Genomic DNA, 22,899 nt, shown 5'->3' with positions numbered 1-22,899 from the left:
GCTGGCTTTGGTAAACTGAACTCTTGATAAGATAAGATGCTATATCTCTATTGTATTGTAACAATTTTGTTTTAGATGGCGGAAATCCACCAGTGCGTAATTTTCTTTTGTCAAACTGAAAATCCCTCTGGAATTGTATGCACAGTTACGCCTGGGGTCATCAATCATGCCCACCACTCTTGATACCTCTGTCGGAAGGGATTTTATTTCCCACTCCCATGAAGACCTGAATAACGACCGTTAGTGTTTCCTGTTCTCGCTCTCTTGCTCATCCCAACCCTGGGACAACACAGTCCTCAAGTCTTCCCTCACTTCTTCACGGAGGGCCCTTTGGTCTGGAGTCAACAGGGCCCACTCCTCAGTGAAATCTACAGCCACCTGGTTCGGTCTTATAGGAACTGTTATAGGTACATCCATGTGGAGAGATGCTTTTAGCCGTGTCCTTGGTGCACCCCAGATGTGGATGCTCGTACAATCGTGCATGGCACACTCATTCTTCATGTCAAAACAAAGATGTGTTGTCGAAGGCTTTCATGGCCAGAATCACTGGGTTGTTGTGAGTTTTCCAGGCTGTATGTACATGTTCCAGAAGCATTCTCTCCTGACATTTTGCCTACATCTATGGCAGGCATCCTCGGAGGTTGTGAGGTCTGTTGGGAACTAGGCAAGTGGGGTTTATGTGTCTGTGGGATGTCCAGGGTGGGAGAAAGAACTCTTGTCTACCTGAGGCAAGTGTGAATGTTGCAGTTGGCTACTTGATTAGCATTGATTAGCTTCAAGGCATGGTTGATTCCTGCCTGGGAGAATCCTTTGTTGGGAAGTATTAATTGGCCCTGATTGTTTCATGCCTGGAATTCCCCTGTCTTCTGGATGTTCTTTACTTACTGTCCTGTTTTTAGAGTTTTTAAATACTGTTTTTAACACCTCCCAACAAAGGATTCCCCCAGGCAGGAAACAGCTAGGCCTTGAAGCTGCCAGGTTTTTTTTAATGTTTTATGTATAATACTTATTGTATAGGTTGTTTATTTTTATTGTAATTTGTTGTTTGGCTTGGCCTTGTGTAAGCCGCCCCGAGTCCCCATTGGGGAAGATGGTGGTGGGGTATAAATAAACATTATTATTATTATTATTATTATTATTATTATTATTATTATTATTATTCAGTGCTAATCAAGCTGGCCAGTTGCAACATTCACATTTGCCTCAGACAGACAAGAGTCCTTTCTCCCACCCTGAACATGCCACAGATATATAAACCCTACTTGCCTACTTTCCAGCACCTCACAACCTCTGAGGATGCCTGCCACAGATATGGGTGAAACATCAGGAGAGAATGCCAGACAGCCTGGAAAACTCACAGCAACTCTCACAAAGGTGTTATGTACCTGTTGCCTTTTCTGCTTCCTCTCTTCTGACCGACTCAGGAGAATTCCTTCAGCCAAAGCCACGGCCTAGAAACTGGTTTCTGCCCCACATTCCTGGACCTGGTGCTCCAACTCCGGAGAAAGATCAGTTGGTAGTCTGTTAGGAATTACGGGAGTTGAAGTCCAAAACACCTGGAGGGCCAACGTTTGCCCATGGCTAATATAGAATGACACAGAATTTCTAATCTTAAGATTCAAAATTGATGGATAATTCTTGGTTTTATTTGTGTAACCTCACTGTCAGATGATCCGGCTTCAAAATGAGACACGGCATTGCTGGTTATATCTAAAGTAGTTTAGAAATGTTTATTTTATTTTTAATGAAAATAGATAATGTGTCTTCCTGCCACTTCTTTACACATTGTTCCAGTAAATCAGAGGAATGGAAAATACGTCCCTGTGGATGTTGCAATTCCCATAGCTTTATGACCAGTGCTCACGGACAATATGTGTCTGGAGTTCCAACAACAGTATGTAGTCCATGAAGGGATAGGAGTCGTTCCTGGACTGGAATGCTTGAGATTTTACTATACTTCAGGAAGATCGCTTATTGGAAAGTTTCTTGAATACGAAACAAATGCCAGGGACATAAGATAATAAAAAAATCTTGTAGCTCATTGAAGCACGTGCTTATTTTTTCTTTTCTTTTTTTTTCTACAAAGTCTCTTGGACAGTAGTATGTACATTTTGTGAGACCCAATGGATTGCACTCTGCAGCAAAGATGGAGGGAAGGTTGAATCTGCAACAGGCACACCACACAAAAGATGGAGGACAAAGGACAAACAAAAAGGTCTGGCCTTGTACGAGGCTGTGAGGTATCTTTCATAAACCAAACAGTTCCCAAATCCCATCCTTCCAAGGCCTGACAGTGGGTAGCTACCACTGTATTTTATATTTTGCCTTGGCCGCTCAATTATTTACTAAAGGTCTCTTGCCGCTACCAATTTATTATTTTAGTAGGCCACGTCCTTCACTGTAATGTTTTAAAAGTCACACAAAGACTTCAGTTGGAATAAAACAGGAAAATGTTTATTTGGAACAGACAATATGCGTAATGGTTTCAAATAATTTGTCAGGCTTTACTTCTTACAGAGGGTGGTACTTTTATCTTGAGATTCTCAAAGTTCTACACACAAATCCAATCAGGATCTTTTAAAACCTTTTGATTCTCCCTTCCTCTCACAGCACTCTAATCACTATAGAGGCTTATTAACTATCCTCAAAGAGGTATCTTTCATAAACCAAACAGTTCCCAAATCCCTTCCTTCCCCCTTCAAACTTCTGTTTGGCTTCTTCCCCACCAAACTCCTAACAGAACTTAAAATGGTTGCCTTGGCTTCTTCTCTTTGCCTATGACTCCACCCATCTCTGAGCTTTCCCCCTCCAATTTCATTAGCCAATCAGGCTGCACTTTTGGCTAAGAGGCTGCCTGATTTCTTCACCCAACTTTTCCCTTAGCTTTTGCAAGTTGGGGCTGGTTTCTGCCTTTCATACCAACTCTTTAAGATAGGCCAATCTGTTACACACTCTATGAAAGCATATGCTAATTTAGAAAGTTTAGTCTTTAAAGTGGTACAAGTCACTGCTATTTTTACTGCAATAGACTAACTGCATACCATTTCCTTGACGGAGTAGATTTCTCTATGCAGCCCCCCCCCCCCCCGGACATTTAAAACTTCTGCCCAAGAACACAACTGTCCTGTTATCTCATCTGGGAGTTTTTTTCATGTCAGAAACCACTTGAGACCATACTGCAAGTTGCTTCTGGTGTGAGAGAATTGGCCGTCTACAGCAGTAGTACACAACCAAAATATTTACAAATTAGTTTTTGGTCAACTTTAGATTCTGTTTGATAATTTGGGAAGCAGATTCAGAAAATTGCATTGAACAGATCACATCAGCTCTAGTTTCTGATACAGAACAAATGCCATCCAGTAGTTGCTATTTGCTTGCCCATAGGAAACCATATATAATAATCTAGAGCTGATGTGGTCTATCCAATGCAATTTTATTTATTTATTTCCCATATTTGTGTACCACCCTTCTCAGCCGACTCAGTTTTCTGAACCAGCACCCCAAGTAACCTCAGGAACAGGCCTAAAAGACACCAAGATCTTTTTCCCGTTGGGTTGTGTTATTATCCGTAGTAGTGACAGTGAGGCCATGGACCATATTTTAGTTCTTGCAGACCACTGGGGGTCCATGGACCACAGGTTGGGAACCACTGGGGACGTCCTGATGTGTTACCATCCTGCTGGGAGGTTTCTCATGTCCCTGCAAGCTGGAGCTGACAGATGAGAGCTCACCCCATCTCGCAGATTTAAACTGGCAACCTCTGGGTCATCAACCCAAGCTTCAGGTCAGCTGTCCAGCTGGCACAAGGGTTTAACCCATTGCGCCACCGCAGCAAACAAAGGGAAACTATTCAAGGACTACATTCTGCATGAAAACACTCACACTGAAGCTTAGAGAGACACTGAGCACAGATGTTTCTTTGGGGGGGGGGGGGGGGACTGAAAACCAAGATCATGCAACCTGAGAATGATCACACTTATGTCATCAAATGTCCTGACTTTCAACATATTTATTTATCAAAACACTGACATCTCATCTTCTATTCTGTAAGTTCAAGTCACATTCGACACATGAAATAAATACAATCCAAATAGTTTAAATTTTACAACAAACATAACTGAAACAAATAAGCATATTAATTTCATCACATTTTAAAGGTTCTAAAATATGTCATGCCAGGTTGAAGCAGATTTTCAACAGTTTCAAATACAGTTAAACCCACCTCACTGCAGGAACGATAGCTATGGTATGCTTGGGTCCGGAAATTAATGGTTCCCTGAGTTACCCCTTTTTTTTCTTTTTTTGGTAATTGCTTTCCATCCAGGAATGTATTCCCTGTAAAAACAGGTGTCAAAGGCCCCATCTTCACAGATTATTTAATGCAGTTTCAAAGTTGCATTGAATAAAGTGGATTTGATGCACATTTACAGCTTTTTTCCCGCACATGTGAAATAAGACTTCAGTGTAAAACCATGTTTTTATGCAATATTGAAATGATGCCGAAATTGGCACTCATCATGGTTGCATCTACACTTTAGAATTAGTGCATTTGGAGACACTAATTGCTACAGTTCAATGCTACGGAGTCCTGGAATTTGTGGTTTGGTGAGCCACCTACACTTTTAGAGATAGCTAGAACTACAACTCCCATGATCACATAGCATTGATCCATGGTGGTTAAAGTATGTTATGAGATAATTTAGAGGAGCCCCCAGTGGCGCAATGTGTCAAACCTTTGAATTGGCAGGACTGCTGACCAAAAGGTTGGCAGTTCGAATCCAGGGAACAGGGTAAGCTCCCATCTGTCAACTCCAGCTTCCCATACGGGGACAAGAAAGAAGCCTCCCACAGGATGGTAAAAGACCAAACATCCTGGTGTCCACTGGGCAACATCCTTGCAGACAGCCAGTTCTCTCACACCAGAAGCAACTTGCAAGTGCTGGGCTGTAGCACAGCTGGTTAATCACCAGATCACTGCTGACCTGAAGGTGGCAAGTTCAAAGCCCCAGTCGGATTGAGCACCTGACTTTAAGCCTAGCTTACTGTGCAACTAGGCAGTTTGAAAACAGCTGAGCCGTGAGTAGAGAAATTAGGGACAAGCAGAACCATTGCATTGATCTTCCACGCATGAAACAAGTGATACTCAAATGTTACCAAAACAAATATTTTATTATATAAAGAGTGAAAAATGCCAAATGTCCAAGCTGTGTTCAGAAAAGGAAGAGGCACAAGGATCATATTGAAATATATGTTGGATAATGGATTGCAGAAAAGCATTTCAGAGGGAAACCAACCTCTATTTTATCATTTATAGCAAAACCTTTGATTATGCAAGTCATAAAGAAACCCTATGGATTGTTCATAAAGAAATGGGTGCACCACGACATTTGGTTTTCCTAATGTGTAGCTTCCACTCAGGACAAGGGGCCACTATGAGGACGAAGACAGAGAAAAAGAAATGCAGCAAGTTGGCAAGGGAGTGCGACAAGGCTGCACTTTATCACTCCCTTTGTTTAATGTCACAGCCAAGTCCTGCTTACATCCCCGGGAAAAACCTCCCAGTCGGGTTTTCACAAAGATGTAAAGAGAGAGCAGAGAGGTTTCAGAAAGAGAGCAAAAAGGCTTACAATAAATGGAATTCTTGACTAAAAATAGATTTGGGTCTTTTATTCCCTCATTGTTGTTATTGTTATAGCTGGGTTTTCCAAATGGGAGGAAGAAGTCCCCGGCTGACCCATGAGCTGAGCACTGCCGTGAGGAGAGGCTTTAACATTCACACTCCAGCCTCCCAGTCAGGTTTTCACAAATATGTATAGGGAGCAGAGAGAGCAACAAGCACCAACAATTTCAGACCTCTGGAGACAAATCTCCTCTTGTGTCTCAGATGGTACGAGTCTTTGGACATTGCTCTCCATCTTTAGGGAGAGAGCTCCAGTTGGCCTTTTTTAGTCATATAAAACAGGGGGAGAAGGGTCTCTCCTGAGAAAGAGGCTGGAGGGTATTCAAAGATCAAGGCTGCTGAGTTTGCATCGTAAAAAGCCACCCGGCCCCCTTTGTAGTTCAGAGTCACTCGGACCCTCTTGGGCTCCTTGCTCAGGGTCAGAGATGGGGACGCATCATTGTCGGAGGAGAACCTGTACGCACTCTCCCACTTTCCCACTTGCCAGACCCCAGCACGAGGACCAAAGCCGCCTGAATTCTTTCTCCGTACAGATGTGTTGGTATCTGAGACCAAGTATCCACTCATCAACCATTCCAAATTTGATTTCCCAACCTTAGGGCCACTGAGGATTAAGTCCTTTCTTTGCACAGACTTTCTGGCAATTCCCACAGACCATTCTTCCGGACTCCGCAGGACGACTTCCCAGAAATGCCTGCCTCCTGTGAATCCCTCCCGGCCGAAAACATAATCACGCAGATTGAATCTCTCAGGATTGTCAGGAAGAGATTTCCGTTCATCTGGAAACTTTAAATGCCTGCGATCTTCCCAAGGATGGGCTGTGTCTGGCTCCAGGGTCACATGTGCTGTTGGTGGAGGAAATAGATGAGGGGGAAAGAAAGAAAGAAAGAAAGAAAGAAAGAAAGAAAGAAAGAAAGGGTAAACTGATGGGAGATCAGCTTCCATATCTGATTCTAAAACAATGACAGGGAAATATTCCCTCTAAAATCTAGATTGGTTCTACATTATGCTCCACTGGCTGCCAGTTTGCTACCGGGCCCAATTGAAAGTGCTGGCTTTAGCCTATAAAGCCCTAAACAGTTCCGGCCCAGCCTACCTATCCGAACGCATCTCTTCCTACAAACCCTCCAGGAAGTTAAGATCATCTGAGGATCCCGTCTACTTCGCAAGCACGCTTGGCGGGGACGAGGGACAGGGCCTTCTCTGTGGTGGCCCCTCGGCTGTGGAACTCCTTGCCTAGGGATATTAGATCAGCCCCCTCCCTCCTGACTTTTTGGAAGAGAGTAAAAACCTGGCTCTTCGAGCAAGCATTCGGAACCCCGGAATAGTCAAGCTTGAGATGGAGAATAACCCAGGAATGGCCAAGACGATGAAACGGATGAGAATTGGAATGAGAGGATATAGCTCTTTTTAAATTAGGTTCTTGTGGGTTTTTTCGGGCTATCGGACCATGTTCTAGAGGCATTTCTCCTGACGTTTCGCCTGCATCTATGGCAAGCATCCTCAGAGGTAGTGAGGTCTGTTGGAAGTAGGAAAATGGGTTTATATATCTGTGGAATGGCTGGGGTGGGGCAAAGAGCTCTTCTCTGCTGGAGCTAGGTGTGAATGTTACAACTGACCACCTTCATTAGCATTTGAAGGCCTGGCTGATCCTGGGAAAATCTTTTGTTGAGAGGTGTTAAATTTTAAATTTAAATTGTTTTTGCTTTTATATTGTATTGATGGCATTGAATTGTGCCAATATGTAGACCGCCCTGAGTCTCCTGCGGGCTGATATGGGTGGGATATAAGTGATGTAAATAAATAAATAAATACTCTCCTTCTTATGAGCAACACTTGAGCATGGGGAGCTTGGACTATGACTCTGGGGACACGGGTTTGTTTCCCCCTCCATCATGGAAACCCACTGGGTAAACTTGTGCCAATCACACACACTCTCAGAAAACCCTATGATAAGATCTCGGGAGGATTATACTTTAAACCATTGGGATACTGTATGGTATGTTTGTAATCAACCTGATAGGCAATGGGTATTGATATGATCAGGGTGTGAGAACATTATTCTCTGGATAATGGGCCATGGCAGTGAAAGTCATGTCAAACTGCATTTATTCTCCCATGTAAATACACCCAGAGAGAAAGGGAGCTGGTTCTTGTTGGTTTTGTTTTGTTTGGCTCTGCTATATCTTCCATGGTTAAAGATTCAGGAGAGTTTGCCAAAAAAGGCAAATAAATGGAAATAAATCAAGCCTAAATGCTCCCTAGGAGCCAAGATGACTAAACCAAGGCTATTCTACTTTAATCCAGAGTGGAAGTGGTTTGAGGGTTGGACTAACACTCAGGGAGACCAGAGTTTGAATCCCCTTCCTTTTTCAATCAAAGCCAATAAGTAACGTTGGCTACACTCCACTCTCTTGGCCTCAATGCAACCCTCTGTGAAAAAAACTGTTTTGTTTTGTTTTTTTTTGTTTACCTTTCCGCTGCTGGAGCCCATATTCCAGAGAGGCTGGAGAGAGAAAGAAGAGAGTAAGGCTTCGCACAACATCGTGACCCTCAGAAACACAGGAGGAACTAACAAAGCAGGACCCAAAAGACGTAGTGTGACTTCACCCAGAAAGAGTTCTCTAGGAGTCTCCAAGTCCTCCAGTGTGACTCAACTGTAAGACTCTGCAAGAAGTTGGCTATAGAGTCATGCTGGGGGACTACAGAGAACACCTCTCTAAGAATCTCTAGGTTCTCCAAGTGCATTCTTTCAGATGACCAACATCTTACTTGGCAACCTAGGCCCCTTCTACACTGCCATATAAATTCCTGATTGTCTGCTTTGAATTGGATTATATGGCAGTGTAGATGCATATATTCCACTTCAAAGCAGATAATTTGGATATATTTCTGGCCTTAAGATCAACCGGGGCGGCCCTCCAAGCCGCTTTGAGTCCCCTTCGTGGGAGATAAAACACAATATAAATAAATAATAATTATAATAATAATTATAATCTTCCCCCGTAAAATGGACTATCTTTCTCTGTCTAGTGCCCCTTTGTGGCCTCTGCCCAGATAATATAGTAAAGGTAAAGGTTTTCCCCTGACATTAAGTCCAGTCGTGATCGATTCTGGGGGTTGGTGTTCATCTCCATTTCTAAGCCACAAAGCTGGTGATGTCCATAGACACCTCCAAGGTCATGTGGTTGGCATGACTGCATGGATCGCCATTACCTTCCCACTGGAGCGGTACCTATTGATCTACTCACATTTGCATGTTTTGGAACTGTTCGGCTGGCAGAAGCTGGGGCTAACAGCGGGAGCTCACCCCACTCCCCGGATTCGAACCTGAGACCTTTCAGTCAGCAAGTTCAGCAGCTCAGTGCTTTAACCCACTGCGCCACCAGGGGACATTATTATACTGTTATAATATAACAGTATAAAAAAATTAATAAGGCAAACAATACCATTTTGTTTCACATTTGAAATGAAACAGTTGTTTTAATTGACATTCCAGTCAGCTGTTCTAAATGATTTGGAACTTTTTTCCCCCTTTCAGACCAATGTCAGATCTCATGAAGATCCTTTCAGACATTTTTCCTTACCTCTAAATTGCTTCATGACCCCCTCCAGAAAGGGATTGATATCACAGAAGTCCCAGATCTTCCACTTCAGGGCAGGAGGAAAGGCTGCAGAAGACTCAAATTTCTCCTTATTCTTATACCTGGAAGAGAAAGAAAAATATCAGAGGATGCATGTCTACTATACAATGAGTGCAGTTTGGCACCACTTGCCTCAAGTCATGAGGAGAGGTGGATAACAAATTTAAGTTGTTGGTGTTGTTGTTATCAAATGGCATTAATTCTAGAATCTAGATGCGCCACGGAATCATAGAGTTGAAGGAGTCTCGTTGGCCATCCAGTCCAATTTTGCCTGTAAACACCAGCCAAACACAGACTCCTGCAATGTGCCCTTGCTTTTGAGAGTCATGTATTTCATGTGCAAATCTGAACTTTTGCGGGAGGAGGAAAAGAAACTAACTTACCCCGGTAAGGCACTCCTGGTATCCTGTAAATTAAGGAAAGAAAGAACTCAGCAGAGGCATTTGCATTGAGGCCACTCTCATATATCTGAAGCAACAGGGTATCCAATTAATAGAAATTGCTGAAGCAAACCCAGGAAGGAGAAGTAGAACTCCCTCCACAAACTAAAGAGGAGGTGGGTAGATCTATGCAAACACTGGCACTGTTTTGCAAACAGCTTTTTTGCTGAACCACCAAAACACTGGTCATATGCAATTCCCAGTATATTAGGAATCTGCTCTAGCTGACTTCTCTGGTTGAATTAGTCTGCAGTGCCTTTCATGTTCTTCAATTTGTGTCTGGACATTGCTGCATTTGGTGGTCCCTACGTAGACATGAAAGGCACTGCAGACTTATGTATTTATTTATTGTGTCAGGAGCGAACCAAACAGTTGTACTGCATTAAAACAAACAAAGAAACAAACCACAAAGTTTGCAAACTTGATATTCGATTAAATGTCCTTTGACCGGTAGCTGGCAACTTGGAGTGCCTCTGGTGTTGCTATAAGAAGGTCCTCCATTGTGCATGTGGCAGGGCTCAGGCTGTATTGCAGTAGGTAGTCTCTGGTTTAATCTTCTCCACACTCGCATGTCGTGAATTCCACTTTGTGGCCCCATTTCTTAAGGTTGGCTCTGCATCTCATGGTGCCAGAGCGCAATCTGTTCAGTGCCTTCCATGTCGGCCAGTCTTCAGTGTGTCCAGGAGGGAGTCTCTCATTTGGTATCAGCCACTGATTGAGGTTCTGGGTTTGAGCCTGCCACTTTTGGATTCTTGCTTGCTGAGGTGTTCCAGCAAGTGTCTCTGTAGATCTTAGAAAACTATTTCTTGATTTAAGTTGTTGGCATGCTGGCTGATATCCAAACAGGAGATGAGCCAGAGATGTCACTGCCTTGGTCCTTTCACCATTGGTTGCTACTTCCTGGCGGATGTCGGGTGGTGCAATACTGGCTAAACAATGTAATTTCTCCAGTGGTGTAGGGTGCAGACACCCTGTGATAATGTGGCATGTCTCATTAAGAGCCACATCCACTGTTTTAGTGTGGTGAGATGTGTTCCACACTGGGCATGCATACTCAGCAGCAGAGTAGCATAGCGCAAGGGCAGATGTCTTCACTGTGTCTGGTTGTGATCCCCAGGTTGTGCCAGTCAGCTTTTTTTATTTAGCTTACTAATTCAACCAGAGAAGTTGGCTATAGCAGAGCACCTGATGAACCAACTTGGACACAGAATATTATTTGAACGCTCAGAAATTCAAGACCTCTCTAAGAACCACCACATCGGGCTACACATATAAGCTACTGAAATCCACAAGCATGTCAACAATTTCAACAGAAAGGAGGAAACCATGCAAATGAATGAAGTCTTGTTAACAAGTATTAAAAAAACAAAACACCAGGATCAAGACAGTAAATAATGAACAACACTCATAAACTTGGGAACTCCAGATAGCAAGCAATCAAGTGCCAGTTAACACCTCCCAAACATGCCTTAAGGCAGTGGTTCTCAACCTGGGGATCCCCAGATGTTTTGGCCTTCAACTCCCAAGAAATCTCAACATCTGGTAAACTGGCTGGGATTTCTCGGAGTTATAGATTGAAACACCTGGGGATCCACAGGGTGAGAATCACTGCCTTAAGGCAACACAGGCCAGGCTACCTCATAGAATCATAGAATTAGAGCTTCATGGCTACTCAACATTATTCAAGCTTGTTAACTGCAACATTCACACTTGCTTTAAACAGACAAGGCTTTTTTCTCCCACCCTGGACATTATTCCACAGATATATGTGCACTCCACTTGTCTCACTTCCAACAGACCTGTGAGGATGCCAGCCACAGATGCAGGAGAAATGCCAGGAGAGAATGCTGCTGGAACATGACCATAATGCCCAAAAAAACTCACAGCAACCCATTGATTAAAATAAATTCTACAGCCATATAGCATATAATTATTGATATGCTTGTGTGATCTCACTTCTGCAGGAGTCTACCGTATACCATGCAGCTGTGGACAAGTCTACATAGGGACCACCAAACGCAGCTTTGCCCATACACGAATCAAGGAACATGAAAGGCACTGCAGACTAATTCAACCAGAGAAGTCAACCGTAGCAGAGCACCCGATGAACCAACCTGGACACAGCAGATTATTTGAGAACACAGAAATGCTGGACCACTCTCACAACTACCGTGTCAGGCTACACAGAGAAGCCATTGAAATCCACAAGCGTGTGGACAATTTCAACAGAAAGGAAGAAATTATGAAAACGAAAAAAGTCTAGCTACCAGTATTTTAAAAAATCTCTAAAATTATAACTATAAATAAAAAACAACACGGAAACACAGAGGAACTCCAAAAAGAAACAATCAGGCAATCACCTCTCAACAAAGGATTCCCCCAGGCAGTAAGAAGCCACATCTAAAAACTGTCAGGCCAATAAATGCTAATCAAAGTGGCCAATTGAAACATTCACACCTCCCTCCAACAGACAAGAGTTCTTTCTCCCACCCGGGACTTTCCACAGATATATAAACCCAATTTTCCTAGTTTCCAAAAGACCTCACAACCTCTGAGGATGCCTGCCATGGATGCAGGCAAAACGTCAGGAGAGAATGCTTCTAGAACATGGCCATACAGCCCAAAAAAACCTACAATAACTTTGATCTATCAATCGATTGAGCTGATCTTTTAGAGACGGAACACAAGTCAATCTTAGATTCATTTATATTTCTTATTTGCCTTCTAAACACTGCACAAAAGCAATGTCACACAACAGTTTGTGTACACTGAACCATGACAAAACTGAAGTGTCACTGTCTCAGACATCCAAGGGGACAATATGAGTCTTACCTGTAGGAATTCATTTTCTGGCTGCTGATGCTTCTCCTCCATCTCTTGGATGAGTTTCGAGAGAGAGGAGAGTTCTTTGGAGAGTCTGGCCAGATGTTTCTCTCCTTTGGCTGAAATTTCCTTCTCCACCTCTTCCATTTTTGCCAGCAGACTCCTCTCTTGTTCTTCTAGAAACAGATGCAGGAGTGTGAATGCAGCCACAGTTTTCTCCTTCTCTTTCTGGGTTTTCTCCTAGAAGAAAGGAAAAGAGAAACAGGAGTGAAAGACAGCCTTTGAAGTGAATTCTCCACTTTCTCTTGGAAATGGATTTGTGTCTCTTACCGTAAAAAAACCATCAATATCCACAAGAGAAAGAGCATCGTGAATCCCCACAAGGGCGCCTGCTATGGGAATGGGTAAATATTGTCTGTAGGCTATTAGGACTTTTGAAATGGAAAGGAGAAATAGGAGTGAGAGGCAGAAAGAGGGTCTTTGGAGTGAATTCTCTGCATCCTTTTGGATTGAGGATTACATCTCTTCACATAGAAAATGTCAGCATTGTTGGAGCATACAAGAACCCCCCCCCCCCCCCGTGCGTGTATGTGTGTGAATTGTAAAATAAGATATATGAAGCCAATTGGTTGAGCTTTCTGTGGGGAGATGGCTGAGCCTGGGACTTTTAGTTACTGTTACATTTTTGTTCTGGCTTGAATTATGCAGGTGCTTGGAGAGAAGCAGAGCAAACAGAGAGAGAAAAGAGTTTGGAATGTGTTCTTGCTTCATGGGCTACTGGAAGAGTTTATCCACATGGACAAAGAAAAACCATTTTAAATCTTTCATAAAAGGGTATTACGTAAGTTGATGCAACCGACCACATTGTACATATGTTGTTCTGAAGGCTATAGCAATGCCACTTACAAGCAAATCTTGGCTTTCCCGTGCTGTGTCTGTTTTGTAGGCTAGAATTTTCTCTCTCTCCTTCTTCAGAGTCTCCAGAAAATTCCAAATATCATCCTGAAGAGGAAGACAAAGTCCTGGTCACTGCTTTTCCTCAAGGTTTAGAATGGTTTCACTATCAGTGAGAACCCCATTGCAGTAGAATAGCCGGTTTGTGCAATAAAACCCAATATTTTCTACATCAAAAACCTTCCCAGGTCAGTTTAATTTAACCTAAAAGTGTCTAAAATGAAATGAACCCCTGCCTGCTTCGTGGTTATACTGCAGAACCAGCTAAGGGAGCCACTGCAAACAAGACAACAACCGCTTCTATTTCCAGTACATAAGTTCGACAGACACCAAGCAAGGAAAATAGAAACATTTGCACTGAAACAAAATTATTCTTAAAAAATAAATTTCTGATACTTACTTACTTAGGCGATCCCTCGCTTTCCGAGGATGATTGTCTTCCAATATTCTTGTGGGTCCGTATGTGGCTGTGGAGCCCTATTCTTGCTCTGCATCTTCTTCCGCAGTGAGGGCATTGGTTTCCAGGTGGAAGGCGGTCTCGGCCGGGGTTGGCTTGACGCGCCTTCCTCCTGGCACGTTTCTCTTTTTCACCCTCCACTCGTGCCTCCTCAAATTCTGCAGCACTGCTGGTCACAGCTGACCTCCAGCTGGAGCGGTCAAGGGCCAGGGCTTCCCAGTTCTCACTGTCTATGCCAGAGTTTTTAAGGTTGGCTTTGAGCCCATCTTTAAATCTCTTTTCCTGTCCTCCAACATTCCCTTTTCCGTTCTTGAGTTCGGAGTAGAGCAGCTGCTTTGGGAGACGGTGGTCGGGCATCCGGACAACATGGCCGGTCCAGCGGAGTTGGTGGCGGAGAACCATCGCTTCAATGCTGGTGGTCTTTGCTTCTTCCAGCACGCTGACGTTTGTCCGCTTGTCTTCCCAAGAGATTTGCAGGATTTTCCGGAGGCAGTGCTGATGGAATCGTTCCAGGAGTTGCATGTGATGTCTGTAGACAGTCCACGTCTCACAGGCATAGAGCAGGGTTGGGAGGACAATAGCTTTATAAACAAGCACCTTGGTATCCCTACGGATGTCCCGGTCCTCAAACACTCTCTGCTTCATTCGGAAAAATGCTGCGCTTGCAGAGCTCAGGCGGTGTTGTATTTCGGCGTCGATGTTGACTTTGGTGGAGAGGTGGCTGCCAAGGTAGCGGAAATGATCAACATTTTCTAATGTTACACCATTAAGCTGTATCACTGGCATTGGAGAGGGGACGGCTGGTGACTGCTGGAAAAGCACCTTGGTTTTTTCAATGTTCAATGACAAGCCGAGCTTCTCGTATGCTTCTTCAAAGGTGTTTAGAGTGGCTTGTAGAACTTCTTCTGAATGCGCACAGACGACATTGTTTGTTGTGACCTTGGTTTTGGCTTTCAGTCTGCTGAGGTTGAATAGCTTGCCATCTGTCCGATAGATTATTTCCACTCCGGTGGGAAGCTTCCATCAACACGGTGAAGTATCATAGCAATGAAGATGGAGAATAAAGTTGGGGCAATAACACACCTCTGTTTGACACCTGATTCCACCTTAAATGGGTCACTTTGGGAGCCACTGCTGTCCAAGACTGTTGCCATCATGTCATCATGGAGGAGCCGCAGGAAGTTCACAAATTTGCTTGGGCACCCGATTTTTTAGAGGATGGTCCAGAGAGCGCTGCGGTTCACTGTGTCGAATGCCTTTGCAAGGTCGATGAATGCCATGTACAGAGGTTGATTTTGTTCTCTGCATTTTTCTTGGAGCTGTCGTGCAGTGAAGATCATGTCCACGGTTCCTCTGGAGGGGCGGAAGCCGTTCTGGGATTCTGGGAGGGTGTCTTCTGAGAGGGGCAGAAGGCGGTTTGCAAGGATTCTTGCGAGGATTTTCCCAGCAGAGGTTAGAAGGGAGATACCTCAATAGTTTCCGCAGTCTGTTCTTTCCCCTTTTTTGAAGAGGGTGATGATGGTGGCATCCTTGAAGTCTGCTGGGATTTTCTCGGTCACCCACACTTTTTCTATGAGCTGGTGTAGTTGGTGTGTCAGCTCGGGTCCTCCCTCTTTAAAGATTTCAGCAGGGATCCCATCTGGTCCGCTGGCTTTGTTATTCTTTTGTTGGCTGATGGCATTGCTGACTTCTTCCAGACTAGGCAGTGCTGCAAGCTCATCCCTGGTTTGTTGTTGCGGGATTTGTGAGAGGACCTCTTCGGCCACATTGGAGCTGCGGTTCAGGAGGCTTTGGTAGTGTTCTTTCCAACGTAGTGCAATTGACTTTTGGTCCTTCAGGAGTTTGGTTCCATCTGATGAGCGTAGAGGCTGTATGCCATGGTTTCTTGGTCTGTAGATGACCTTTGTGGCTTTGAAGAATCCCTGAGCATCATGAGTATCTGCCAGGTGTTGGATTTCTTCAGCCTTCTTTGTCCACCAGATGTTCTTGAGTTCTCTTGTCCTTCTTTGGACTTCAGCTTTTGCACTGGTGTAGATAGTTTTCTTAGCAGCACAGTTGCTGTCTCTCTGCCATGTTTGGAAGGCTTTCCTTTTCTTGTCAATTAGCTGTTGGATCTCGATGTCATTTTCGTCAAACCAATCTTGATGTTTCTTGGTTTGATATCCAATAGTTTTTTCGCAGGCTGTGATGATGGAGGTCTTCAGTTTGTTCCAATGTTCCTCAACATTTTCGGGGTGTTCTGTGGGTAGATGGTTCTTGAGTGCTGTTTGGAGATGGGCTCGTCTGGAGGGCTCCTGAAGGGCTTGGGTGTTCATTTTGCGCCTTGTCTTTCTTCCTTGGAGCCTGCGCTTGGGGGCAATCTTGAGAGCCATCGTGGATCGGATTAGCCTGTGGTCAGTCCAGCAGTCGTCAGCACCTGTCATGGCTCTTGTGAGGAGCACCTAACGGCGGTCTCTGGCACGTGTGATTACATAGTCTAAGAGGTGCCAATGCTTTGACCGGGGGTGCTTCCATGATGTCTTGAACTTGTTTTTCTGGCGGAAGAGCGTGTTGGTGATGACAAGGTTGTGTTCCACACATTTGGTGAGAAGAAGGATGCCGTTTGAGTTGCTGTTTCTAATCCTGTCTTTTCCGATGCTCCCTGGCCACAGGTCGAAGTCTCACCCGACTCTTGCATTGAAGTCCCCCAGGAGGATGATTTTGTCCTCCTTAGGTATCCCCGATAGGACGGTGTCCAGCTGACAGTAGAATTTCTCCTTGATGTCTTCATCAGCATCTAGTGTTGGTGCATAGGCACTTATGATGGTTGCCCGTTGGTTTTTGGCAAGATCGATTCGGAGGGTTGAGAGTCGTTCGTTGATGCCAGTGGGTGCTTCGGTCAGATGTTTCACCAGATCATTCCTGATAGCAAAGCCAACTCCGTGCAGTCTTTGGTCTTCTTCAGGCAGTCCCTTCCAGAAGAAGGTGTAGCCTCCTTTTTCTACCTTCAGCTGTCCCTCTCCTGCTCTCCGGGTCTCTTGAAGGGCTGCTATGTCGATGTTAAAGCATCCCAGCTCCCTTGCAATGATGGCAGTTCTGCGTTCAGGACGTTCGCTGTCACTGTTGTCCATCAGTGTTCGTACATTCCATGTACCGAAGTTCATATTTCTTCTTTGGCCGCAGGGTGGTGACCCCACTGGACGCGGCAGTCCAGTCAGGGATGAGAGAGGCAGACTATGTTTAGGGCACCTTTTCTAGCCCCCTCCCCATGTGGGGTGAGCAGAGTGGGTCCTCAATAGGGCTGCTCAGTCGCGGATACAGCTGCCGAACTACTCAACTGCCTCGGACCTTGAGGTAGAACGTACCCACCGCCCATGTGCCAGTCTGTGACTAGGGGCTTCCAGATTTCACAGTCCTGCCCCCGTCGCCACTCGCTGATCGCCATGGGATTTTGGTTGGTTTGGTTTTTATTTTCTTTGGAAGACGCCTGTGCGTGGGTTTTTTTAATGTGTGGAGGTCAGTGCACAACTGATCAACACACAGTCTTCACAGAGTGAGGTTCCACTGGTGATGTAGTTTAACACAATGACCGTGGCTTCTCAGTCTGTTGCAGCCTTCTTCCGCCTTCGCAGCCGTTGTAACATGTGCCATGTTATCCTCCGTATGCTCCACCGTTGAGGTCTTTGGGTCTTCGGACTGTGCTTGGTCTGGAACCTCCCCCGCAGCCACTCCTGGGAGTGCACGACTCCAGTTGTTGTGCCTACAGGTTCATCGGAACACGCAAGCAGGATAAAAGGATGCAATTTCTCCAGCTCTGCTGAGCTCAGCTCCAGGAAATATGAAAGGGTTGCAGGTAAATCTCTTGTTCGGTTCACTTACTAGAAGACAAGTTGTTCCAATGTGTCCAAGAATTCTACTTTAGTTGATTGAAATAGATGAATAGTAGGTTCCAGACCAAAGCCATTGAAAGGCATCTACAGGCTTGACCACTGCATGCTCAGCTGTGTCCCACCAAGGTACACATTGGCAGTGGGATTTTGTGCAACTGAAGCAGCACACAAATTTAGGGGGCACTGCCTGAGCCAAAGCCAGCGAAGATCCAAAAGGAAGGTTTGAGACACCTGGTGAGGCAATAAGCACCAATAAAATTTTTCCCTAATCCCCAATAAATCTCACCAGGCCATTGAAGATTATTTTCTATTTCAGCTGAAAAGGATGACAACCGTAGTAATCTGAAAAAGTGCCATCATAACTCCAGTGCAGAGAATTAGACAATATATAGTTTTTTCCATTCAAATTTCCAGTGCCCCACCCCCACCCCGAGCTGGCTTTGCTGTGATTGGCTGTGATGTCAGCAAGCCAGTGTTCTATTTCTCTATCATGTTATTTTGAAACTGTTTATTTTATTTTGTTATTTCATGTATTTATTTTGATGGTATTTTTGCTTTTTTGTATTTTATTTTGACTGTTTAATGTTTTTTTAATTATTTTTATTATGTTTTATATATACTGATTTGTTGGAAACCGCCTTGAGTTGCCAATAAATAAAATAAATAAATATTTTTGCTGTACTGCAATTTTGAGCTTGGCCACTTGTTAGCCTTATAGAATCATAGAACCAAAGAGTTGGAAGAGACCTCATGGGCCATCCAGTCCAACCCCCTGCCAAGAAGCAGGAATATTGCATTCAAATCACCCCTGACAGATGGCCATCCAGCCTCTGTTTAAAAGCTTCCAAAGAAGGAGCCTCCACCACACTCCAGGGCAGAGAGTTCCACTGCTGAACGGCTCTCACAGTCAGGAAGTTCTTCCTCATGTTCAGATGGAATTTCCTTTCTTGTAGTTTGAAGCCATTGTTCCGTGTCCTAGTCTCCAGGGAAGCAAAAAACAAGCTTGCTCCCTCCTCCCTGTGGCTTCCTCTCACATATTTATACATGGCTATCATATCCCCTCTTAGCCTTCTCTTCTTCAGGCTAAACATGCCCAGCTCCTTAAGCTGCTCCTCATAGGGCTTGTTCTCCAGACCCTTGATCATTTTAGTCGCTCTCCTCTGGACACATTCCAGCTTGTCAATATCTCTCTTGAATTGTGGTGCCCAGAATTGGACACAATATTCCCGGTGTGGTCTAACCAAAGCAGAATAGAGGGGTAGTATTACTTCCCTAGATCTAGACACTAAGCTCCTATTGATGCAGGCCAAAATCCCATTGGCTTTTTTTGCCGCCACATCACATTGTTGGCTCATGTTTAACTTGTTGTCCACGAGGACTCCAAGATCTTTTTCACACGTACTGCTCTCGAGCCAGGCGTCCCCCATTCTGTATCTTTGCATTTCGTTTTTCCTGCCTAAGTGGAGTATCTTGCATTTGTCCCCATTGAACTTCATTTTGTTAGTTTTGGCCAATCATCTCTCATCTGTCAAGATCGTTTTGAATTCTGCTCCTGTCCTCTGGAGTATTGGCTCTCCCTCCCAATTTGGTGTCGTCTGCAAACTTAATGATCCTGCCTTCTAGCCCTTCATCTAAGTCATTAATAACGATGTTGAACAGGACCGGGCCCAGGACGGAACCCTGCGGCACTCCACTTGTCACTTCTTTCCAGGATGAAGAGGAAGCATTGGTGAGCACCCTCTGGGTTCGTCCATTTAATCAATTACAGATCCACCTCACCGTAGTTTTGCCTAGCCCACATTGGACTAGTTTCCTTGCCAGAAGGTCATGGGGGACCTTGTTGAAGGCCTTACTGAAATCCAGGTACGCCACATCCACGGCATTCCCCGCATCTACCCAGTTTGTAACTATATCAAAAAAAGAGATCAGATTAGTCCGGTATGACTTGTTTTTGATAAATCCATGTTGACTATTAGCGATGACCGCATTTGTTTCTAAGTGTTTGCAGACCGCTTCCTTAACAATATTTTCCAGAATCTTGCCTGGTATCGAGGGGAGGCTGACCGGACGGTAGTTGTTTGGGTCATTCTTTTTTCCCTTCTTGAAGATTGGGACCACATTGGCCCTCCTCCAATCTGCTGGAACTTCTCCAAGTCCCCTTTGGGGAGATGGTGATGGAGTACAAATAAAGATGATGATGATGATGATTATTATTATTCAAGGAAAAAAATAGTGTTGGTTTGGAACAGATTGGTTAAATCACGGATACTGAAACCGAGCAGATCTGCGGTTTAAAGGATTGCAGTTCCATGCCCCCCGGATGCCATTTGAGCATCCTGACCAAGCCAGCGGGGCTTCGTGACTCAGGAGAGAGAAGGTTCATGATTGAAGCATAGTTAAAGCTTGTGGTCAGATCAATTTGAAGGCAGGGGTTTCCGTGTTTGATGGCACAACCATAGGACATAAAAGTTATTCTGATGGCACAACCATCTAAGGGGCTCAGGCCATAGGACATAAAAGTTATTCAGGGGTGTTTGGATGTGTATTCAGCTGCTTCCTTCCCTCTCCTTCGCCCTGCTTTGCATCGCCTTCTGACTAGGAAAAGGTTTGCTAGTCCAATCTCATTCTGTCATTTAAGATCACACAATCAAAGCATCCCTGCCTGACAGATGGCCATTCAGCCTCTGTTTAGAGAAGGAGACACCAGCATATTCAATTGTGGAACAGCTATTCCTATCAGGAAGTTCTTCCTAATGTCCAGGGATCTTTTTTATCTGTTGCTCAAGTCTCAGGGCACATGCACGCTGTAGAATCAACACACTTTAACACTACATTAAGGAGTCCCCAGTGGCACAGTAGGTTGAACCGCTGAGCTGCTAAACTTGTTGATCGAAAGGCCACAGGTTCGAATCCGGGGAGCGGTGTGAGCTCCCCCTGTCAGCCCCAGCTTCTGCCAACCTAGCAATTCAAAAACATGCAAATGTGAGTAGATCAATAGGTACTGCTCCGGTGGGAAGGTAATGGCGCTCCATGGAGTCATGCCTTCCACATGACCTTGGAGGTGTCTATGGACAATGCTGGCTCTTTGGCTTAGAAATGGAGATAAGGACCAACCCCCAGAGTCGAACATGACTGGACTTAATGTCAGGGGAAAACCTTTACCTTTACCCTAACACAGTGGTTCTCAACCTTCCTAATGCCGCGACCCCTTAGTACAGGTCCTCATGTTGTGGTGACCCCCAACCATAATATTATTTTCGTTGCTACTTCACAACTGTAATTTTGCTACTGTTATGAATGGCAATCTAAATATCTGATATGCAGGATGTATTTTCAGTCACTGGACCAAATTTGGCACAAATACCCAATACACCCAAATTTGAATACTGGTGAGGTTGGGGGTGATTGATTTGGTCATTTGGTAATGCTGGAGTTGCTGGGATTTATAGTTGACCTAAAATCAAAGAGCCTTCTGAACTCCACCAATGATAGAATTGAATCAAACTGGGCACACAGAATTCCCATGACCAAGAGAAAATCCTGGGAAGGTCTGGTGGACATTGACCTTGAGTTTTTTGGAGTTGTAGTTCACCTACATCCAGAGAACACAGTGGACTCAAGCAATGATGGATCTGTATCAAACTTGGCACAAATACTCAATATGCCCAAATGTGAACACTGGTAGAGTTTGGAGAAAATAGGCCTTGCCATTTGGGAGTTGTAATTGTTGGGATTTATAGTTCACCCGCAATAAAATAGCATTCTGAACCCCAATAAAATAGCATTCTGAATTGGACCAAACTTTCCACACAGAACCCCCATGACCAACAGAAAATACTATGTTTTCTGATGGTCTTTGGCGACCCCTCTGACACCCTCTCACGACCCCCATGGGAGAAACACTGCCCTAACACTATATTAGTTGCCCGGGCTCAATGCTATGAAAGTTTGGTTTTGTGGTTTGGTAAGGAGCTGTCACACTTTAGCAAAAATGCAACAGACCTTACACGACTGCAACTAGCATGGTTTGTAGCATTGAGCCATGGCAGCTAAAGTGGAATTGGACTACAGTGAAGGTGCACCCCTGATCCCTGAAAACATCAGGGCCTGGGGAAATATGGAACTGCCAGACCTGTATTGTGGGGTGGAGATACACCACAACACCTTCTTAGGAGTCCCTATTTTACTCCCTCCTACCTTGTACTCCTTTAATGCTTCGTCCAGAGGGATCACCTTGTGGTTTTTGTGCTCCTTTGACCTGTCGCACACCAGACAAATGGGGGCTTTGTGGTCCTTGCAGAAGAGCTTCAGGGGCTCCTGGTGCCTCTTGCAGACTTTGTCCTTCTCTTCCGCCTTCTGGCTCCCCAGTTCCTTGGCAATCTGCACCAGGTTCGCCAGCTGCCTATTTGGCATGATGCCCCCTTCCTGCACTTTCTCCCGGCACTGTGGGCAGGAGGCCTCTTTCCCCTCCCAGCATTGATCCAGGCAAGATTGGCAGAAATTGTGCCCACAAGAGATGATCACAGGCTCCTTGAAATACTCCAAGCAGATGGGACAGGCCAGTTCCTCACAGAGCTTCTTCAGAGAGTCTCCAGCAGCCATGTCTGCAGAAGATGCTCCACTGCAGACACCAGACAAAGCTAATGGCTTGACTTTCGCTTCTCAGTCTTTCTCTTCCTGGAAAGCCGCTGATGACTCCGCCTCTGCCCAACCTCTGGCACTGCAACGCATAAGCAATCCAAATGCCTCAGCCTTCGGGAAACTGAACATGAGACCCTTTCCCTTTCTCTGTCTTCCTGAGTATCGTGCAAGTTGTTCTCTAAGTAAAGAACTCCCTTGCTTTAAAATGCTCAAAGGACTGATCACAACCTATAAATCCCTACGCAGCTTAGGCCCAGTGCAAAAGGGCCTCCCTCTTCTCTGGCCAGCTATTTTGGAGATATCCCACCTTTCATTGATATCCCACCAATACATATAAAAATGTTTAATTCTGCTGCCACCATACAATGTAAAGGAATGAATCCGTCAGGCG

General features: G+C 44.7%; 1 protein-coding gene across 2 annotated transcripts; it reads right to left on the bottom strand.

Moving 5' to 3' along the window:
* Positions 1–5,148: 5,148 nt before the first annotated feature.
* LOC132765912 (zinc finger protein RFP-like) lies at positions 5,149–22,673 on the bottom strand. 2 transcript variants are annotated; one of them, XM_060760205.2, is made up of 7 exons: positions 22,065–22,671; positions 13,494–13,589; positions 12,597–12,827; positions 9,708–9,730; positions 9,268–9,386; positions 8,154–8,186; positions 5,149–6,525 (listed from the first exon to the last, which is right to left on the bottom strand). In XM_060760205.2, exons 1-7 carry the CDS (start codon positions 22,467–22,469, stop codon positions 5,918–5,920), a joined length of 1,515 nt encoding a protein of 504 aa, XP_060616188.2. In that variant the 5' UTR covers positions 22,470–22,671; the 3' UTR covers positions 5,149–5,917. The 2 variants fall into 2 exon arrangements, with proteins under 2 accessions (XP_060616188.2, XP_060616189.2); XM_060760206.2 differs by lacking the exon at positions 13,494–13,589 and having other exon boundaries at positions 22,065–22,673.
* Between the last annotated feature and the right edge of the window lie 226 nt (positions 22,674–22,899).

Source organism: Anolis sagrei, chromosome 2 (assembly GCF_037176765.1).
Source record: "Anolis sagrei isolate rAnoSag1 chromosome 2, rAnoSag1.mat, whole genome shotgun sequence".
Classification (NCBI taxonomy): domain Eukaryota; kingdom Metazoa; phylum Chordata; class Lepidosauria; order Squamata; family Dactyloidae; genus Anolis; species Anolis sagrei.
Note: the sequence above shows the minus strand (reverse complement) of the source record. Positions and strands in the feature narration are given on the sequence as shown.